The sequence below is a fragment of the Lissotriton helveticus genome, chromosome 4_1 (assembly GCF_964261635.1).
Source record: "Lissotriton helveticus chromosome 4_1, aLisHel1.1, whole genome shotgun sequence".
Lineage (NCBI taxonomy): Eukaryota > Metazoa > Chordata > Amphibia > Caudata > Salamandridae > Lissotriton > Lissotriton helveticus.
The window spans coordinates 336512313-336531444 of NC_136063.1; the positions used below are offsets into that span (position 1 = coordinate 336512313).

General features: G+C 41.1%; 1 protein-coding gene across 4 annotated transcripts in view; it reads left to right on the forward strand.

The window, feature by feature from the left end:
• The window catches only part of TRPS1 (transcriptional repressor GATA binding 1), a 553271-nt gene that overhangs the window by 206878 nt on the left and 327261 nt on the right, over window positions 1–19132 (forward strand). For 3 of the 4 annotated variants that reach the window (XM_078686866.1, XM_078686864.1, XM_078686863.1), the window contains one exon: window positions 6428–7034. In XM_078686866.1, the coding sequence (XP_078542992.1) occupies window positions 6428–7034 (607 nt within the window). The remainder of the gene's footprint in view (window positions 1–6427; window positions 7035–19132) is intronic. The other variant, XM_078686867.1, reaches the window with a different exon arrangement.

The following is a 19132-nucleotide window of genomic DNA, read 5'->3' on the forward strand; positions in this document are numbered from 1 at the left end:
TATTTTTCTGTGAAAAGGTTTATTAGAAGCCAATTTGAGCCCATTAATTTCCAGAGATCGTTTTTAAAAAGTTTGGGTTGTGTAGATGGTACTGAACAATCACACACAAATATCTCCTAATTCCACCACCCACTTTTTCTTATTGTTCACATATTGATGAACATAAGCTTGAGAATCATGAAGTTAGAAAGCTATCACAAAATGTAATGTACTAACGTCAGCCACGGCCATGAATACAATAAAGAATCCTTCTCATTACTAGTAGGGCCCAATCATCAAACGTTGTACCAGTGTCAAGTGGTTATAATGCCACCTGCCAAGTGCTAGCAAACTTTGTTTCAAAGATTTGGTGCCAAGGAGAGTAAAATGCTGCTCCCCTCCAATCATGCATTGGCAATCCTTTCTTGCTACTATAGAGCAGACTGACTCGTTTTGTGCATGTGTTATATTGAACCTCTACACCCTAAAATGCTCAATTTTCTCTGCCTCTTCTAATGTTTTTAATGTTTTATGTCCTTTAAGTTGACTCACCATTCCATCCTCCTATTCGTTCTGTTGAGATTTAGGGCATGAGTGATTACATTGGGTAAATTGTTTTTTATTGGCTACAAATGCAGATTCGATTAATTTTCTATTCCTATGCAGTTCTCAGATCTCACTGATGAAAGTGAAAGTGTGTCTTGTAAAGCGCACTGCTACCCGCACCGCAGGCCTCGTAGCGCTATAGACCGCTGGGGAACCCGTCCTGGCTTTCCCTGTGAGATAGTTCCTCCTGGGAGTCTCCAAGGTGAAGCCAGGCATCCCTGACGTTTGTGAGGGGCCGTTGTGGAGATGAGGCAAGCTTAATGCCCAGAGTTACCGAGTGTGGTCCCTGGATAGAGTAGGCACCGAGGCGAGAATTATCGAATCCGCTGATACTGGTCCAAGACCCTGCCACGTCAGGAATCGAACCCTGGTCCCAGCCCGTTCTCTGCTCTCGGGTCTGCCGCCTCTAACCAAGTGAGCCACACCACACCACTCCAGATGTATGCAATCATGTCAGCAATCAATTTATGAATGCAAATTTCTGGCAAAGTGTTAAACCCACAGTTGTAAGTTAGAGGACAGGTGTATATGTGTATGTATCTGCGTTCTTTATTCCTCTATATGGAAAACATTTCCAATCCAGTGTAAACCTTTCTTTCGCACCTAGACAAATAAGCTGTGGTGTTTTATCCCACTGTGCACCCAGACGGTATTGCCTAAAGTGTACCTTTTTTAGATGTGGAATTAGGTGTGTATTTATTGTAGGAAATGAACCGCAGATGTTAGTGGATACCCCTAAAGGTATGACTTTGCAGCTGTTCCCAACTTTTACAAGGCGTAATCCCCTTATTCTCCGGTGGGAATATCAATCTTTCCGGGCTAACTCATAATTATAGGTATCTGACAGATATTCTTCTGTTTCAAGTGCATATGATACCTGCTGGTATGCTCGACTGGATGTCAACAAGTCGACCACAAAAATATTTTGCTTCAAAAAACATTGTAGTCGGAATATCAACTACAAAAATATTGTGAAGATAAATCTACATAGCTAAGCATAGACATTCCATCTTAAAAAAAATTATCAATCAGGACCATGTTTTCTATCATCACTCAAAATTAATTTCTTCCTGTTTTTTAATCAAAAATGATAGGCAGCATCAGTAGTCCTTTGCAGCCATCTTTGAAACTTCCTGCGAGCAAGAAGGGGCCTCTAAGGATAAAAATTATAACTCCTCTGCTCCCCTTCTCATAGATCCTCTTCTCACCGAGTTAGGCAGACAGCACTCTGAATGGTTTGCTGACACTCTGCATGGCTCTTCCAGCATCTTGTATGGCCGGAACCCAGCCCGCACAATCCTGTGTTACCACCATCCCTGGCATCTACTGATGAACATAGCAGGTTGTAGCCTTCAATATATCATTGTCCTGTCAGTCTAGTCTAGATCCATTCTGCAGCAGGATATGGTCCTGCAATCAGGGGGTGTAATGCAACCCCTGGGGTGCAGGTGGCCCCTATTCAATCTAAAACCTATGGATATCTGTGAGATATGGGAGACTTCAGGGGCCCTCATCACATTCCGCTTGAGGACCCCTTCAATTTGTGTTTTGTTACTTACTGCCTGTAACTGTGCTTCCGTAATAAAATAATCACATTCCTAAGTATGAGGCCTTCCATCGTCTTGCTAACTATACTCTAGATTATTTCTAATAGACTAATTTGTAATTATCCTTACAGAATTTAGCTTACAGAACATTCCCCATTCCCGCAGGTGTAGTTTAATTGGGCTATATTTGAAATCCTTTTCCAAGTTTAAGTTATGTGTAGAGCATGTTGGTGACTCATTGAGGCACCTTGTTTTCATTCATTCTTTTACCTTTAGCATCCCCGTTAAACAATGCAGTTGTAAATATGTGGATTATACTCCTATTGAATCCAGGTTCACAGTGTTATTCCCCATTACCTGTTTAGCTAATAATTGCACTGTACTGGTACCACTTGGTAACATATATTTGTTTTTAACATTTGCATTTGCACCTCACCAATATTGTATAATTTGTAATCAGGGCCTAAATGTTTAAGAATTGGGTTCTTACATGTTCAAGTCACTAACATACATGAACTAAAGGCACGTGACTTCAAATATTTTATTGTGCTTATTTAGGATAGTGATTAAGTATACCAGGTACTCTAGTCGATCATGGGGCATGTAGTGCATTCACCAGTCACAAATGGTCTCTGTTTTGCAAACACACAGGTAGGACATGCACTGACTGATGATTTGTACCTCTTAAATGTAAACCTTTAATAGGATAGTACTAGCTATTACTGACTAATACATGTGCCTGCTTGTACTTGCCACTGTCTTATTGTATCTAACACAGGTCATCTATTCATACTGTAATACCCTGGTTTCTAAGTCTGTCTGAAGCAACACACCAGTCCCTGACATGATGCCCAAATAATTTGTTGGTGATTGTCTTCCTCCTGGTTTGTTCGAGAGACCAGCCATAACGCGTTGTCTTCTCTCATGATAAATAATGTTTATTTCCTGTAATCCTGAAGAATGGTCAAATTACACCTCTCTAATAAACAATACTAATTCCAGTCGCACTAAGCAAATACCTCCTACCATCAAATATCCTTTCTGGGAATGAGAATAAGTATGTGTTGCATTCGCTAACTAAGAAAGTTCGAGTTAACCAACTGTTGCTGCCCTACCAATCTGAGTTCTTAGTTAATTGCATAGCAGAAAGAGTTAGCATCTAGCTAGTGAATTACATTGTATACATGGAAATCCTTTAGGGGCCAACTTCTTTTTTAAACCATGTGCTCTCTTCTTGAAGGGTCCATTATTGTTTTTTAGGTCGAGCCTGGGCAGCGCATGCACTGTTCTGTGAGGCTTGCTGTATAAGAGTATGGACTTGAAGCCCCGCACACTCTCCGCCCATATTTTTCATTGGCTTGTGTCATTGTCCTTCGTAACTGCTGGCTTCTGATTCGTTAATAGGCTTGTTAGTCCCTCCTTAGTACTGCCTTATCTTCATTTGTAACCTCCCATGCGGACACCCCCTTTTACATGTGGTGTTGCTCGGTAGGCTTTAATTACAGCCTCCGTGCACTATTTCGTTTTATAGTTTTCTCTTGCCTGCAGCAGGCAGGGAGCTATGTGAAGCTATGTGATGCATATACATCTGCTTACAATGTATTTATTGTCTTATATTTGTTAATCGCTGTAGTCTCCTTATGCGGTATGAGCATTTGCTCCATAGTGATATGTGCTTACTTCTCTAATTAATATCTAGTAGGTGGACTCATGTAATGCTTGGTACTTTCCAGCATTCATATCTTTAGGCATAGACTTCTCTTGAATATGCCATGTCGGATTAAATCTTTATTTTACACCTCCATGTAGTAATAGGCTATAAAAATTATTCATAGTTGTTTTCTACTTTTTTTTTAAAAAAATCGGACTTAATGGTGATATCAGATGTTCTAAAAATCTAGGTTAGGATGCTGGAGCCAGAATTGTCCTAAAGCCATTTCTCCCGATCATCCTTCCAGAGCTGGAAGACACATCCTTGGCTGGAAAGGTTAACATCTCTGGCTCAGAGGATAATGGAGTGCCTCTGGATCCAGGAAAGACCTATGAGTGTTAACTGTTTACCATTTAGAAAAGATTATCTATCTGGAATTGGACAGGAACATTCATCCCCAGGACCCTCCACTCAGGGAAAAATTTGATTTGATCCAGTCATGTAGAGGATTGGCCAAGAAGCTGAAGGCAGGCTAGTCTGGTGGCTGCTGGGTTTCTGTGACAGGGCTCTTGGGTAATTATACTTCAGATGTTTCAGTTCCTGGGGACTGTCAATTATGAGGCTGAGGAACATGGAAGGTGTCTTCTTTAGGACTAAGAAGGGTGAGATTAAAATCCTTGTTTGCCCTCAGAGGATAAGTCTAGTTTCCACCACATGCCTTCTATGAAAGGTTAATGCATGGTCATTTCAACTTCACGAGGCTGTCTTTTAGAGTGTTTCATCCTTCGACAACTGCTGTTTCACCATCTTCTCTCACTTGGGAATATCATACCATCTTCACTTGGAGAAGTGTGGCTCAGGGGTTAGAGGCAGCAGATCCGGAAGCTGAGATCGGTCCTGGACCAGGGTTCAATTCCCCGCCTCTGCGGGTCTTGGGCTAAAAATTCCACGGACTCGATGATTCTCGCTCCGGTGCCTCCTCGACACACGGGTTCACACTCTGCGACTCTGGGCAATAGCTTGCTTAATCTCCACAACGGCCCCTCGCAGCGGGATGCCTGACTTTCACCTTGTGGATACCCTGCTATCTCACCGGGGAATACCAGGAAGGGTTCCCTAAGCAAGCGCCGGGAAACCCTCTGCGGGTAGCTGTGCGCTATATAAGCTCAACTACATTTACATTTACATTTACTCCAGAAGATGCTGTTCGATCAACAGAGGGTGATTTTCAAGAATCTGCCTTGTCCCCTGAAGTCCTATGAAGAGGTGTCTACTCCTTCATAAATGCATTACTGTTTATCAGTCTTCTTTCCCACCTCATTTGAAAGACCTTTCTACTTATGAAAGTAGATGTGTGGGCAGTGAATATCCCACTTCTGGCTGTTCTTAAGAAAATTAGAGAAGCTAAGCTAGACAGTTGCCTCATATAATTCAATGGTATATATAAAGTTAAATTAAAACAAGCATTGGGAAAGCCAGTAGGTCTCACTATGCGAGAGATAATGTCTTTGAGAATGTGTTTTTAGCCATGTTGTCTCCAATGCACTACCGTATATTTAACCCTATAACTCTCTCAATATATCCTCTACCTCCACTCTCTGACTCATCCCATTCTACTACTATGATCTCCAAAATAACCCTTTCTAGACTCTTCCCTTCTCTTCTCCTTGCATCTCTTCCGAAAGCTCATTTTAATAATATGATCTCCCGTACAACTCATCTAAATTCTTCCCTCACCTATCCCTCCTTTGACTCATACCAAACCTCATTTTACTACTATGATCTCCCAAATCCATTACTAGAGAGTCTCCCTCCTCCATCTCTCATTATACTCATATCAAACCTAATCTTACTACTATTATCTCCCAATAAACACTTTCTAGACTCTTCCTTCTTCTATCCCCCCATTATACTTTTCAATCCAACCTACAGACTCGCATGTGTGCCGCTCAAATGAACTCAAATTTCACTATCCATTTTGGGTTCCGGAGTGGCGTGCTACTCGCCACAAAGCGCTTCGGCGCCTTGTCAGGGATAGTAAGCACTATGTAAATGCAATTACAATAAAATTAAGCCAATAGAAATTGCTGCAAAAGGAGATTGGGGGATTGCAAGAAAAGTGTTAGCATTGGGTGGTAGGATTTCTCCAGTCACTGGCACGTGCATAGGATACATCTGGCAGCTCCACCACCATCACCTCACAACATTGATGAAACTGGGAAGACTCATTCTGATGAAGAATGACTTGCTGGAAGAAGAATCCTGACTTCTGTGAAGCATCCATGGTGTTTTAGTTATAGGCTAGTCATAAAGAGGACTCCCGAAACCATGGTTTTCTAACAGTATTGGTATCAAAAAGTGCAACTTGTTACAGTTGCCTCTGAAAGACATTTACTGTTAGCATTGACATCACAAATATAATGAACAGTGTCTTTAGATATGTCGGTCTGTTGAGTATCAGATGAGGTTTTGGAAAAACTGAACACTGTTTGAAAATCTCAATGTGTTGATTTCTACCTGATAGTGTTGTAGCTCATTCTTCCACTGTATAAACGTTTATCTGCTAGGAATGTATTGACTTGCTAAACATAGGAAACAAAGATAAATGTATTTAAATGTCCCTTTTTTCCCCCTTATTTATTAGGCGAGCGCACAACTGCTACAAATGTCGCCAGTGCAGTTTTACGGCTTTAGATACACAGTCTTTGCTGGAGCACTTCAACACCGTGCATTGCCAGGAGTCTGATCTCCCCAATGGAGGGGAGTGTCATGGCACCATTCTCGTCAAGGAAGAGTCAAAATCTGACCTGAAGGTGTATAGTCTGGTCAATTTGGATTCCAAAACAGGAGAAGCCATCTCTGAAACGACGGTCAAGAAAGAAAAACAGGAAGAAAAAGAAGTCCTCAGGGAGAAAGTTTGGTCCGACAGCTCTGGCGATGATATCCGGAGTGTGTCCTGGAGAGGAGCCGATATCATGAGAGGGAGCCCCTCATACACACAGGTGGGCTTGGGTCTTCTGACCACTGTGTCTGTTAACCAAGAGCAGCCAAAGCCTTCGAGGGAAAGTCCAAATGTAGAGGCTGCCCATCTGGCCCGGCCAGTGTATGGCTTAGCAGTTGAGGCCAAGGGATTCCTTCAAGGGTTGTCACCTGGAGAAGGAGGAGGTGGAGGGGAAAAATCTGGATCACTTACTCCACAGTTTTCTGCGTCTGGAGAGAAATCAAAAGATGAGTCCCAGTCGCTCCTGCGGGTAGGAGTTTTTCTTGTATTATAAAAACTCATTTTTTCATAAAGGGTATAGCACATAAAATTGTTTTTGCTGCACTTTATATGGTAATGCGACTGTTCAGGATGAATAAGGATTTAAAAATAATGAGTGTAAATATACATTGTAATTTTTGTGCATGACTCTGTGGAAGCTGTTCATACTCTACCAACAAAATGTTAGTCATGGTTAAATCCCGTTTAATGTTGCCTGCTGGTTAAGCAAAATAATAAGGATCCTTGTGGACTTGAATTGCTTTCAGTCCCAAAAGGCTACACATCTGCTGCACTAAAATATCTGAATTGCTGCTACGTTCTACAGTAGTGTGGTGCAACATATATAATAAGAATGCTAGAATTAAGGTGCTTTGTAGAAGAATGGTACAAAATACTCTAACTTATTACAATGTTTGTTGTTTCTCATCCCTGCCAGAAACAAACAGGTGAATAAGAATATACTGGTCTGTTTTGATGGAGTGTAGAAATTCGTTTCTCATTTTGCAAACAGTTATTTTCTACATCAGGTTCAGAGAACAATTGACTGCATCAGGATTGTCATCACAGTTATGACAGATGGCATGCAAAGAAATGCTGGGAGTTATAATGTCACGTGAGAAAAATTGAGTAATCTGATTGATCAAACAAGGTCATGTGATGGCTGTGAAATTAAATCGGCTACACAGCAGATGTCTCTTAAGGCACTGGCTCTTGGAGAAACAGGTGTAATGCTACAGTTTGACACAGCAATGTGATTAACTGAAATACTAATAGTCCTTTTTTCCCAAGGACACAGTGTGCAGCACAGTACTGCCCTTATGCTGAAGGTCTGCTGCCTTCCAATTCCAGTACCACGCTAGCGAGTCTTTCAAAATTCTTAGCCACTCTCCCATACCTTATTGCGCATACTATCGCTCACATACTGCTACATATTTGGTCTAGATCTATTATTTCATAAAGTCCAAGTATTTCTCATTTTCAGAGGAAAATATCAATTCACTTTCTGCTAATTCAGCTTGTAGCTCCAATAGCGAGCACTAAGATATATGGACTAGCAGAGCACGCCTAAGTAAGAGAACAAATATAAGAACCCTATTCTATTGTGGAACTGTATTTTGTAGAGCTTTGTGACTTTTTGTACATGCACCCATCTTACAGGTGTGTCAGATAAAAATGTTTGAAACACATGCTGAATAACTATATAGTATGAAGCATAAACTCTTCAACTTTGCCTACAAATCTCATGTACCTATTCTCACTCAGTATTTGCAAAGAGCATGGAACATCGGGAATCTGTAGCATCTCTCAATATTTAATTGAGAGGAATGTTTTGTCTGCCATGTTATTCCTATTATTACTAGAGTGGTAAAATGAACTCACTTCATATAAGAAAGCTTTTGCAAGTATTGCTATTCAAGGTCTAATTTGAATTCTACTTTTTTACCATATCTATATATGTGTAATGACATTTTAGGTTTATGGCTTTTAATAAATTGTTTTATAATGTTTTTAAAAAACGATGGTAATTAGTAATAAAGTATATGTGGTGGCAAATATGGCATGCAAACAAAATTAAATGAATGACATTTGTGAAGTAATGATTAGTAAGCATCTTAAAGGGTACCCTTATGAAAGAGACCTATCGATATATCATAATATAATGACTCACAAAGCATTCCACAAAACCTGACTAAATCACTGCATCTTTATGATGTAAGAGCAAACACTAATATTTATTACATGCCAAATACTGATCATCCTCAAAGATACAAATTATGCGTTCCAATGAAGTATCCTTTGATCATCTGGTCTTAACCCAAGCTCATGAGTTCAGTTGATGTTTAGGGACCTCTTGACAAGTGTTTTCAATTCTGTATGATAATATAAATATATTTTAAAAAGTTTTAAACTTTAAAGAAGCTATAACATAATCATTTATCCATTATCAATTTTACAATACCCATACACTATGTTTTTGTCTCCTTGTATCTTGAACAGTTAAGCAACATACGGGCAGTCTAAATGTATAATAATTCCCACACTGTCGCTGAATTGACTGGTACACGTGTTTTAAAATATTTTTCCCAAAAATTTACAAAAAACAGTTCACCGTTTACAAGAAAGCATCATGATGGGTAATCATTGATGATGAAAATCATTTACTATTTTATACCTCTGCTTTGTTTAATTTATTCTTCTGTATCAATTGTTGAACTATATTGGTTTTCTGTAAATGTTTAAATAGCACTCATTTGTGTGAAAATTCATATTTGATATTTCACATCTAAAACATGCCTTAAGTATGCACAATAAAACATCAAATCAACATTTATAAAAAGTAATAATCTCAAACATAAAAGCACCCTTGTTTGGGATTTTATAATTTACACTAAACTAATGTTTTCACTAGTAGCAGTAATGGACTTGAGTCGATTAGTGTGCAATGGTATGCTAAAACCACGATTATTATGTGTATTGTGTACTACTGTTGTCAGTGACACAACTGACCATCAAATGTGAAAATGTAATGGAAAGAATGTTACAAGTGCAACGCAAGTATCACAGCTCTATCCTGCAACAAATGCATACCCCAGAATAGGCAAGACAAACAAATGTTGCACAAAAAATTATGAGACTGCATAAGCAACTTTAATGGGCCATGCAAGAAGTTCTATGTGAGACTGCACTCTCATAATAAAAAGTACACACAACCCTCCGTGTGACCATACAGAAAGCAAGTAGTTTAAAAAAGTCAGTAATGATTTAAAAATGTAACTTGTATACCAACAGAATGCTATTGGTGGTCTTATTAAGATATTTGTATTCTGAAGAACAAAATCTGCATGGGTAACCCAATGTGATTGCCAGTGACACCCATGCCAGCTCTTCTTTTGTGGCGAGCCACAAAGGCATTGCATCACAGAATAGAATTGTTGCACTCTGAGTGTTTAATCTCAAAGATGCCAACCAACTCAGCAGTACGGCTGAAATCATAGTGTGCATCCCCACAGCATAGAAATTATTTAGCCACAGTATTAAGTATTTAACAAAAAAGTATAGGTAACGACTGTCCCTTGCTAGGTAAGTTGAGTAGAGTGAGACAACACTCAATAAGACTGAAGTTTTCTCTGAAGAAGACTGTATGACAATAGTATATATTTGTCTTTTTATTGAAACTTGGCTGAACAACGACGCAACGCCAGCATTAGCAATTGCCTTTCCAGCAGACTACACAGTAGTACGGGTAGATAGACTGGGAAAGAGAGGTGGAGGGCTGGCAATTGCCACGTGCCCCCTTTCCATATTAAGAGCTTAGATTCTGTCTCTAATTCTAACATAGAGCTGCTGATCTTTAAATTGCAGCATGGTCACAGGACTGAATGGACAAGAGCTTTAGTGTACCATCCGCCAGGAGGAAAAAAGAGAGATTTCTGCATAGAACTATCTGAAAGGCTGACCTCTTTTATATTATCAACAGATAGATTGTTACTCGTGGGAGATTTCAATCACCATCTAGAGAAGGCCACTAATGTGGACTCGGCCAGCCTGACCGTGGCTATGGAATCCCTGGAGCTTTTTCCCAGAGTAAATAGCCCGACCGACCTGGCTGGCCACACTCTGGACAATATCTTCTCTAACATTCCCAAATTATTCGTTGAATCTCCTTAGAATTTGGGCTGGACGGACCATGCGAGTTTGAACTTTGCATGGGTCCATACTAAAAGTAGGGGAATCTTACAACCTCAGAAACAACTTTGCAGGAGCTGGAAATAAGTTACAGCCTCTGCTTTTAGCAAGGTCTATACCCCGCCTTCACTTAAGTTAGCCAAGGACTGTGACCAGGCATTAGATTTTTTCGAGGCCTCCCTTAGAGAGGCCCTCGACTCTATCGCACCGCGGAAGCTGGCCAAATTACAGACCAGGGCAGCCCCTGCACCCTGGTACTCCGACATTCTTAAGAAAGAAAAAGCCTTGTGCAGGAAAAAAGAAAGGAAATGGAGGAAGTCTAAGTCCGAACCAGATGAGAGGAGTTATCGTGAGACTCATAGAACCTATCTTAGTAAATGTAACACTGCTAGAAGAACACACTGAGGGCCACGTATTGAAGGAGCTAAGGACTCCTCGCGTGAGCTCTTTCTTATTTTAATGGAGTTCACAAATCCCAGGGCGAACAACCCACTCCCACCAGCAACGCAGGAGCTGTGTAATAACCTTGCGACACATTTTATCAATAAAATTGATCTAATCTACCATGCTTTTGGCTCAGAAGTGAGAGCGTATGAGGGAGTCTCCTGCCAATTAAGTTCCTGCTCTCCGACTTTAGATAATTTTTCTAGCATCACCAGCGAGCAGGTTGGTGCGCTTTTGACCCAGGTAAAATCTGGATCGGTTTTAGATCCAGCACCACCAGCAGTTATGTCGGAGTTAACACCGTTCATTGCTGATTCATTGGTAGAGATATGTAATATCTCACTTGAAACGGCAACTTCCCAACGTATATGGAAGAGAGCCCAACTGAAACCTTTATTGAAAAAGGCATCAGCAGACCCTAGGGACCTACAGAATTACAGGCCGATATCCCTCCTCCCGTGTTGCTCTAAGATTCTGGAAACAATAATAAATCGACAGTTGGCCAGCTATTTGGAAAAGAATAACATCCTGGATCCGTCTCAGTACTATACGAGGCCCGGAAGCCCGACTGAGAGGTCACAGACTCGCTCAGGATGACACTAGACAGGGACTCTTCGACCATGCTGGTGCTGCTTGATTTGTCAGCAGCCTTTGACACCATCTCTCATACTAACCTGCTTTGTAGGCTTAGAGAGATTGGTGTCAGAGGATCGGCATGGGACTGGATGCAGAGTTACCTGTCTGATAGAACTCAAGCTGTCCAGATGGACACATTTGTGTCTCCTATCACAGCCGTGGACAAGGGGGTGCCCCAGGGCTCTATTTTGAGCCCAACGTTGTTTAACGTTGTTTAACATCTACGTTGCCCCCTTGGCCAGTATCGTCAGAAATTATGGGTTTGAAACCATCTCCTATGCTGACGATACACAGCTGATAGTTCACATTGGGGACAATCCAGCCGAAACGAAGGCCAAATTTATCAGCTGCATGACGACCATTGCCAAATGGATGAGAGACAGTTTTCTACTGTTATTTGGGAAGGCAGTAGAACTGTGGAGCACCGATTGGTGGCCAACAGAATTAGGGGACCCCCTTCACCTAGGAGATGGGCAAAGAACCTAGGGATCAAAATGGACAACAGCCTTTCAATGGAACAGCAGGTCAAAACTCTAGCAGGTACCTGCTATGGGACCTTGAGGTCGCTTAGAAAGATCTTTCCTTGGATCCCTCTGACGACAAGAAGAACCCTGATCCAGGCACTTTTGATGAGTCGCGTGGACTATGGTATTTCCTTGCTGGTGGGCGTGAGGGAGGATTTGTTGGCCAAACTCCAGGTGGTACAGAATACCACAGCTCGCCTGGCACTGGACAAACCAGTGCGAACTCCCTCCCTTCCCCTACTGCGACTTTTGCATTGGCTGCCCATAAGAAAGCGTGCTATTTTTAAACTGCTTTGCATGGTCTTCAAGTCTCTGCATGGGTTGGGTCCGTCGTATGTGGCTAATAAGATCGAACGCTACCAACCAAGAAGACAACTAAGGTCGAGTAACCGTAACCTGCTATGCAGCAGGAGAATCAAGAAGGTCAAAATGGGAGGACGTGCCTTTTCCTACCTGGCCCCGATACACTGGAACAAGCTTCCTGAGTCTCTCCGAGCCTGCACTAATGTTGTCCATTTTAAAAAGCTACTTAAGACCTGGCTATTTTGAAAAGTGACTACTTACCTCTCCTCCAGCTGTTTCTTTCTCAGGCGCCGAGAGATCCCCTGGGGGGTGATTTGTTCGCCTTTAAAATGAGTTTAATAATAATAATAAAAAAGATTTCTCTGAAGAAGACTGTATGACAACAGTATCCTTATCTGGGAAGGCAGTAGCCGTGGGCCGTTGGGCGTTTTACCTATACTTTAAAAGGTTTCTTCCCTAATGAGGTTAAAACACCTAATGCTTGAATTGGCGAAATTGGTAGAGTGATTCTTTCTTTTCCGAGAAATGTTATGTGTTACTGCTGTTGGCAATTCAGGGTCTGGTCACAGTATTTTCAAAGTATTGTTTCTTGGAAAGATCCAATCGTTGTGCATCTGTGTGAAGTCGTATCTCTTAAAGTGCACCTTTATGAGACACTTACATAATTATTATGGGCATACTTTTAAACAGTGTTTTTTTCTAAAAAGGGCGGCTCTGAGATACCCACTCCATATGTAGGCAGAGATTCGGCTGAATGCATCACAGTATACCTTTGACACAAACTGTTGACAAAATCTATGTCTCTGGAGGTCTCTTCAAAGCATGCAGCTGGGTACGAAAAGAAATAGTATGAAAGATTTTATTTCAATGTTAGGAAGAATGAGCTACCTCTCACTTCAGCTTTCCATCCTCTCGCAAGAGCTTCAGGAAAGAACAAAAAATGTACCTTCTTTTTATGTTCAAGTACAGTCTGACTCACCCTTGTATCCTTCCCTCCATGTTAGTCTCCTTCTGCCTCGCCCCCCCAGCGATCGTGCACTCCTGGTCCCACGTACATTCTGCAGCTTCTACTCGACTCTTATTTCGGACTTTCAATTTGTCCACAGCCCCACTGAGTTTTGTGTGCACTGTATAAATACCCCTCTTAAAATGAAAATTAAATAATTCACCTATTGAGAATAACATTTTAGATAGAATCTTCTGAATGTGTATTGTCCTTAAAACTCAGTTTCTTAAAGTGTCAGGATCCAATTTTTATCAATACCTAAGTGTGTCACAGCGGCATCATAACTAAATAATAATGCCAAAAAATGGCCTTCACAATTTGTTCCTGTCTTGCCTCATAATTCCAGTGGCACATAATTCCAGTGGCTCTTTTAGGGAATTCACATTGCAGTTATTCTAGAATCCTTAGATGTTTTATAGACATATTTGCTGGTATATTTTGTTTCTGCTTTGGTGACTTCCGGTCACAGATGTACAGGGCAGTTACTCTTAATGTAGCCTACTCTGGTGCACATAAAGTTCATGTTACAGTATTTGCATAATAAAACGATTAGTATAGTTCCTTACCTCAATACAGTAAATACATTTTTAGCATGGAATAGAATAATGTGATAGGTTTAAGCCCCAATGGTGGAAAATTACACAATGCTGGGGATAAATACAGCTTAATACATGATGGCACCATGAGAACCTGTTTCCAAAGGGTCTGACAGCTTATACTTTAGCCACTGCCCTATCTTTGCTAAATTGTTAAACAATTGTGATATCAAATAGCCCATTAACAAATACGTCCGCATTTATAAGTGCAAAAATATTGATTTCAAAATATAGAACTAAACAAATATACCTGCATTTTTGCATAGGTCTGAATCTGGATGTGTGAAAGGCAGTGCATGTTTTTTCTTGATTTCTAGTCCCCTCTACAGGAACACAGATATAAAGGAATAGTCAGAGCTGCCTTCGTATGAGCAGTATAACATGGCAGTGGTTGTGTGTGGTGTGCAGTCAAGCATTGCATGAAATAACTGGCTCAAATAAAAAAGGTACATCGGTTTTTAATTAAGGAGCACATTAGTAAGACGGTGGAGTCCAGCAGTATAGACTTTCTTTAAACAAGACGGTGTTCTTCGGATTTTTCGTCTTCGGTCTTTACATATGGCAAGCATTATTCTTCAAATTGCTGATAATGCCCTTGTTTCATTATAAATATAGCGGTGCTATTCAATAGGGGCTCTGTTCTGCCACAGACGGCGGTATTACAAGTCTGCACCAGGCGGGTGTTTGGCCTTCTAGTGCTTTGTACACGCTTGAACGGCCTATTGTTGTCAGGCAGCGTGGAGCTTGTGTGCAATGGCTGCAGTTATATGCATGATTTTGTATTGTAGTCAAAGGTAGGAATTCTTTTCTCTAAGTATGTGCCTGTTGGTGGCAGGCAGCTTAGCATTTGTTGTCGGTATTGTAGTTGGTGAGGTGTGCAAGGGTCAGCTCTTCACCTTCAGGTTAGTGTCATGTGCTCTGAAAAATGTGTTGATGTCATAGATGGTCTCTGTAAGCAGGGAAGAGAGCTCAGTAAAGGAAGTACTAGCCACTGACATCCGCTGTGATTTGTGGGTCATGAGTTCACGTGTCTCCATGGTTTACTAAGGCTCTCATCCCTCCAAGGTCTGTAAATACAGTACAGATCTGTAAATACAGTACCACTGAATTGCAAAATAAGAGAACTTGTTATTCAATATGCATAGAAATAGATTTTTCATACAACGATATAAATAAAATAAATGCATACGATTGTAACATCATGTTTGCATGCCAAGATTATAATAACACAATTGGTCTGAATTCAGAACATTTTAGACACATATATGGTAAAGAGTTACGAAAAAATGCCATAATTAATGTCAATTCCATACAAAAATGTACCATATTTAACACTATCAGGATTAGTGAAATGATGTGAAAGTAAATGGCACTTACTATGAAGTTAGGCCTAAAAGTATGGTCGATTTTCCATCATCATAAGAGTATTGGGTCAGCCATTTGGGATGCAATGAACACATATACAGCTGTAACATTGATGACATTCACCATCCTTAGAAGAATGCCTTGCATATCATTCAGTTTCTAGCCATGGGGATTTTTGTGGCTCCTCGGTCATGGAACAATCGGTGCAAATTTTACATCTTAAGGTCACCGATATCTGCTCGTCTGCCTTTTCCTTAGTATACTGGTCTCTGTTCGTTCATTATAATTCTAACTTTCTTCAGTGTCAAAGACATTTTGTTTTTTTATCCTTCCTCTTATGGATCAAAGAGATGGGTCCTTTCTGAAAGGCTGAGATGTGGAGTATAAGTGGATTCTGTGCAATCCAGGCCTATGGATGTATGTAATTTACTACGTTGTAAGCACTCACCTATTTGTGACCCAAATTGTGACCCATATTGTGTGCATGTGAGGCAATAAGGTACATTGATAATGTATGCCGGTATTCTTGACCCTGTATATGTGTGCTGCATACCATGTTATGTTGTGTTAGATTGATCCATTTTATATAGCGCTCTTTCCCCAATGGTTTCACTTTCTTGGCACTCCAGCAAAGATCAAATAGAAGATAGGATCAGTAACTGGCTTTTTTTTTAAAGCCATCTCATTTTATGTTTTTCTGAATGATATGAAGTCAAGTTATTAACCTTTAAGTGTGAAAGCAAAGAAATCCATGACGTTGACGCTTGTACTGAAATACTGGGTCCTCCTGTTTCTTTTTTTCCTAAATCTTGGAATGCTTTGAAGATTACAATTTGAGGAGCGGAGATCTCCAATGAGGGTGTATTTTGTATTCCTTTTGGTTATAAAGCCATGCCTGCATTACACGTGTTAAAATTAGGAGCAGAGGAGGATTCTTTTTTAGTTTAGTTTTTGTTTTTTGTTAATACATATCCTGCAGCCTAAACGCATTCAGTGAACATTAGGCAGGTTTTTGATCTTGCCCACAATTTGCCTCTTCCAGCTTAAATGCCCAAGTAAGCTTTTGAAATGGGCCCCTACATGTTTGACCCCAAATGTTACTGTTTTATTATTGGTAATCGAGTTCACTCTCAACTTCCCTGCGGTACAAACAATGTTCTCATGGAGTTGACAACACTGATGTGCATAGTGTCTGCAAGCGTGGAACACGTGATCCATGCAAGGCCTTCTTCCAAGAGAGAATCCTGCATTGACTCAGGTGTGTGAGTCAGACACAGCATAGGCATGCTTTAATTAGGATTGGCCCAAGGGTGATTCTTACTTAGGCGCCAGAGAAACTCTTGTGATCTGGGGCCACTCTTTGTTGTGCTGCTGTTATGCTGGTCTGGATGCACCATCCTGAAATACTGGAGCGTTGAGATTTCTCCCCTCCCTAGCAACAGCAGGTATGGTTCATGTTAAATAGTGTGAGTGATCCACACTGATATGTATTGTGCTTGGTTTCTTCCTAATCCCTTGCACAGACATAGTGCTAAGGGATCTCCTCTTTCATGCTCTCGAGCAGTGTGTGCTGTAACTAGTTGCATTGTTCTATAAGTGTTGCTGTCGTGGCTGACACATATCACATGTTGTCTGAAGCCAACACCTAACCTCCATCCGGTAAGCGAAACCTAGCCTTTGCCTTACTCTTTGCTCCCCGCCCCGGTAACTCTCTCCCCAAGGGCCTGAAAATGGTCAAGCTCTTCCTGTTGAGGCAGGAGCACCTGTTTTCAGTGCTGAACACTCTTATGTGGCACATTATTATGCTGCAAAGTGTATGGCGTTTATTCTGCGTCTGTTGCTGAGTGTGTCTTGGTGGTAGAAGAGAGTTGTTGGTTGGAGATGTGTTTACCAATAGTTGGAGTTCTAAATGGTTTAGGGTGAGTGTGCGTATGAATAGGTGTGCACTACACTTTGAGTTGGGGCCCAATGGTGCAGAGGGTCTGCCCCTACCAGTTTACCTGTGAGTACCTTGTGAGTGAGAGCTGTTTGTGAGTTATGGTATCTGGCTCAAGTATTTGTCTAAATTGTTTTCTCTGTTGCCGACTTGTGAAGAAAATACAATACAACATTTGTGATAGAATAGTAGATTTAAAAAGGATTGTAAAATAAGTTAGCATTTAACAATGTGTTTGGTTTAATCTACACTGTGACGTAGAATCAAACAATCAAAATGATTTTGTTCCTAACATGAACTCGTTTTTTTTATGAGTTTGCAAAAAAGGAAAGAAGCTTGTTTCAATGCATTTTTTGCAGAGTGAGTGCTTGGGCTTGCATTGTTTTTGGAGGAGGGCATGCCTGGGGACAGAAACCCTACCCTTCAGAAATAAACCCTACCCTTCAGAAATGTCCCCACCCTTCAGCACTGTCCCCACCCTGAACCACATGCGTTCGCAGCGAATGCTAAAAGCACCTCAGACAGTAAAATCATTATTTGGGTGTGTGACAGTATGTAATAACACAGTGGGTGGATGTTACTTAAAACCTTTAGGAAAAGGTGAATCAGACAGAAGAACAAAGGAGAAGAGACATCAGGTTATAAGCCTTCCGGCGTTTTGTAAACACAACATGCATGGCGGCGTTGCTAGGTTAGGCCACGTGATTCCAGCAGAGCCTGTCACTTTTTATCTAGCTGCATATCAAATCTGCAAGTTACTGACTTGAACAACCAAGCCTAACTATACTATGAATTATTCGAATTGTATAACACATCATCTAGTTGTCTGGTGAAATGTCATTGTTGGTAAAGTTAACTTTGGGCCAGTTTTTACTTTCATACATTATTTCAAGCACTTGCGGAAATAAGCAAATCTTTTCTTGGTGCTGGCACTGATGACAGTGAGCATTTACCTATGAGAAAAATGTCTGAACAGTCTTGAATTGCACAGCAAATAGCGTCAATGGAAGATAAATGCCAATGTGATACCCTTCCTCCCATGGGGCTGGACCTTTCCTTTTTGTGCCATTATGGCACCCCGTACCCCTGCCCTCCCCAACTATAAACACAACCAAACGGACCCTGTGTGGGGAAGGCAGCAACTCCTGCCCTGAATATCTGCCCAAGTGTATTCTGTGTCCGCTGCGGATATAAGAGAAGGTTGTTTAGAAGGAAGGCGCGCCAATGTGCTACAGATAAGAGCAAATTTGCGGCCATTGCAGCCATAGTGATATTGTGATTGGACCTCAGCAGAATACTTTATTCTAGCTCTCTGACATAATGTGTTTAAAATGCAGCAGCTATACTGTGCCTCATCCTAATGAGATCTTATTCCCTCCGGGACCTTCACTTGTTGCTGGCCCATCACCACATCGCCCTCATGGTTGTATGAACATTCCACTGAGCAGTCCATGACAGTCTCCGGCCCTCCCCAGATGTAAAGTCCAGCCTGTGCTCTTGGTTACACATTGCATTCCTCCCCTGAGAGAGGTCTTTGTGGGCCTGGACAGAGGGCTGTAGATTGCAGACTGCTTTCTTCCATTCCATACC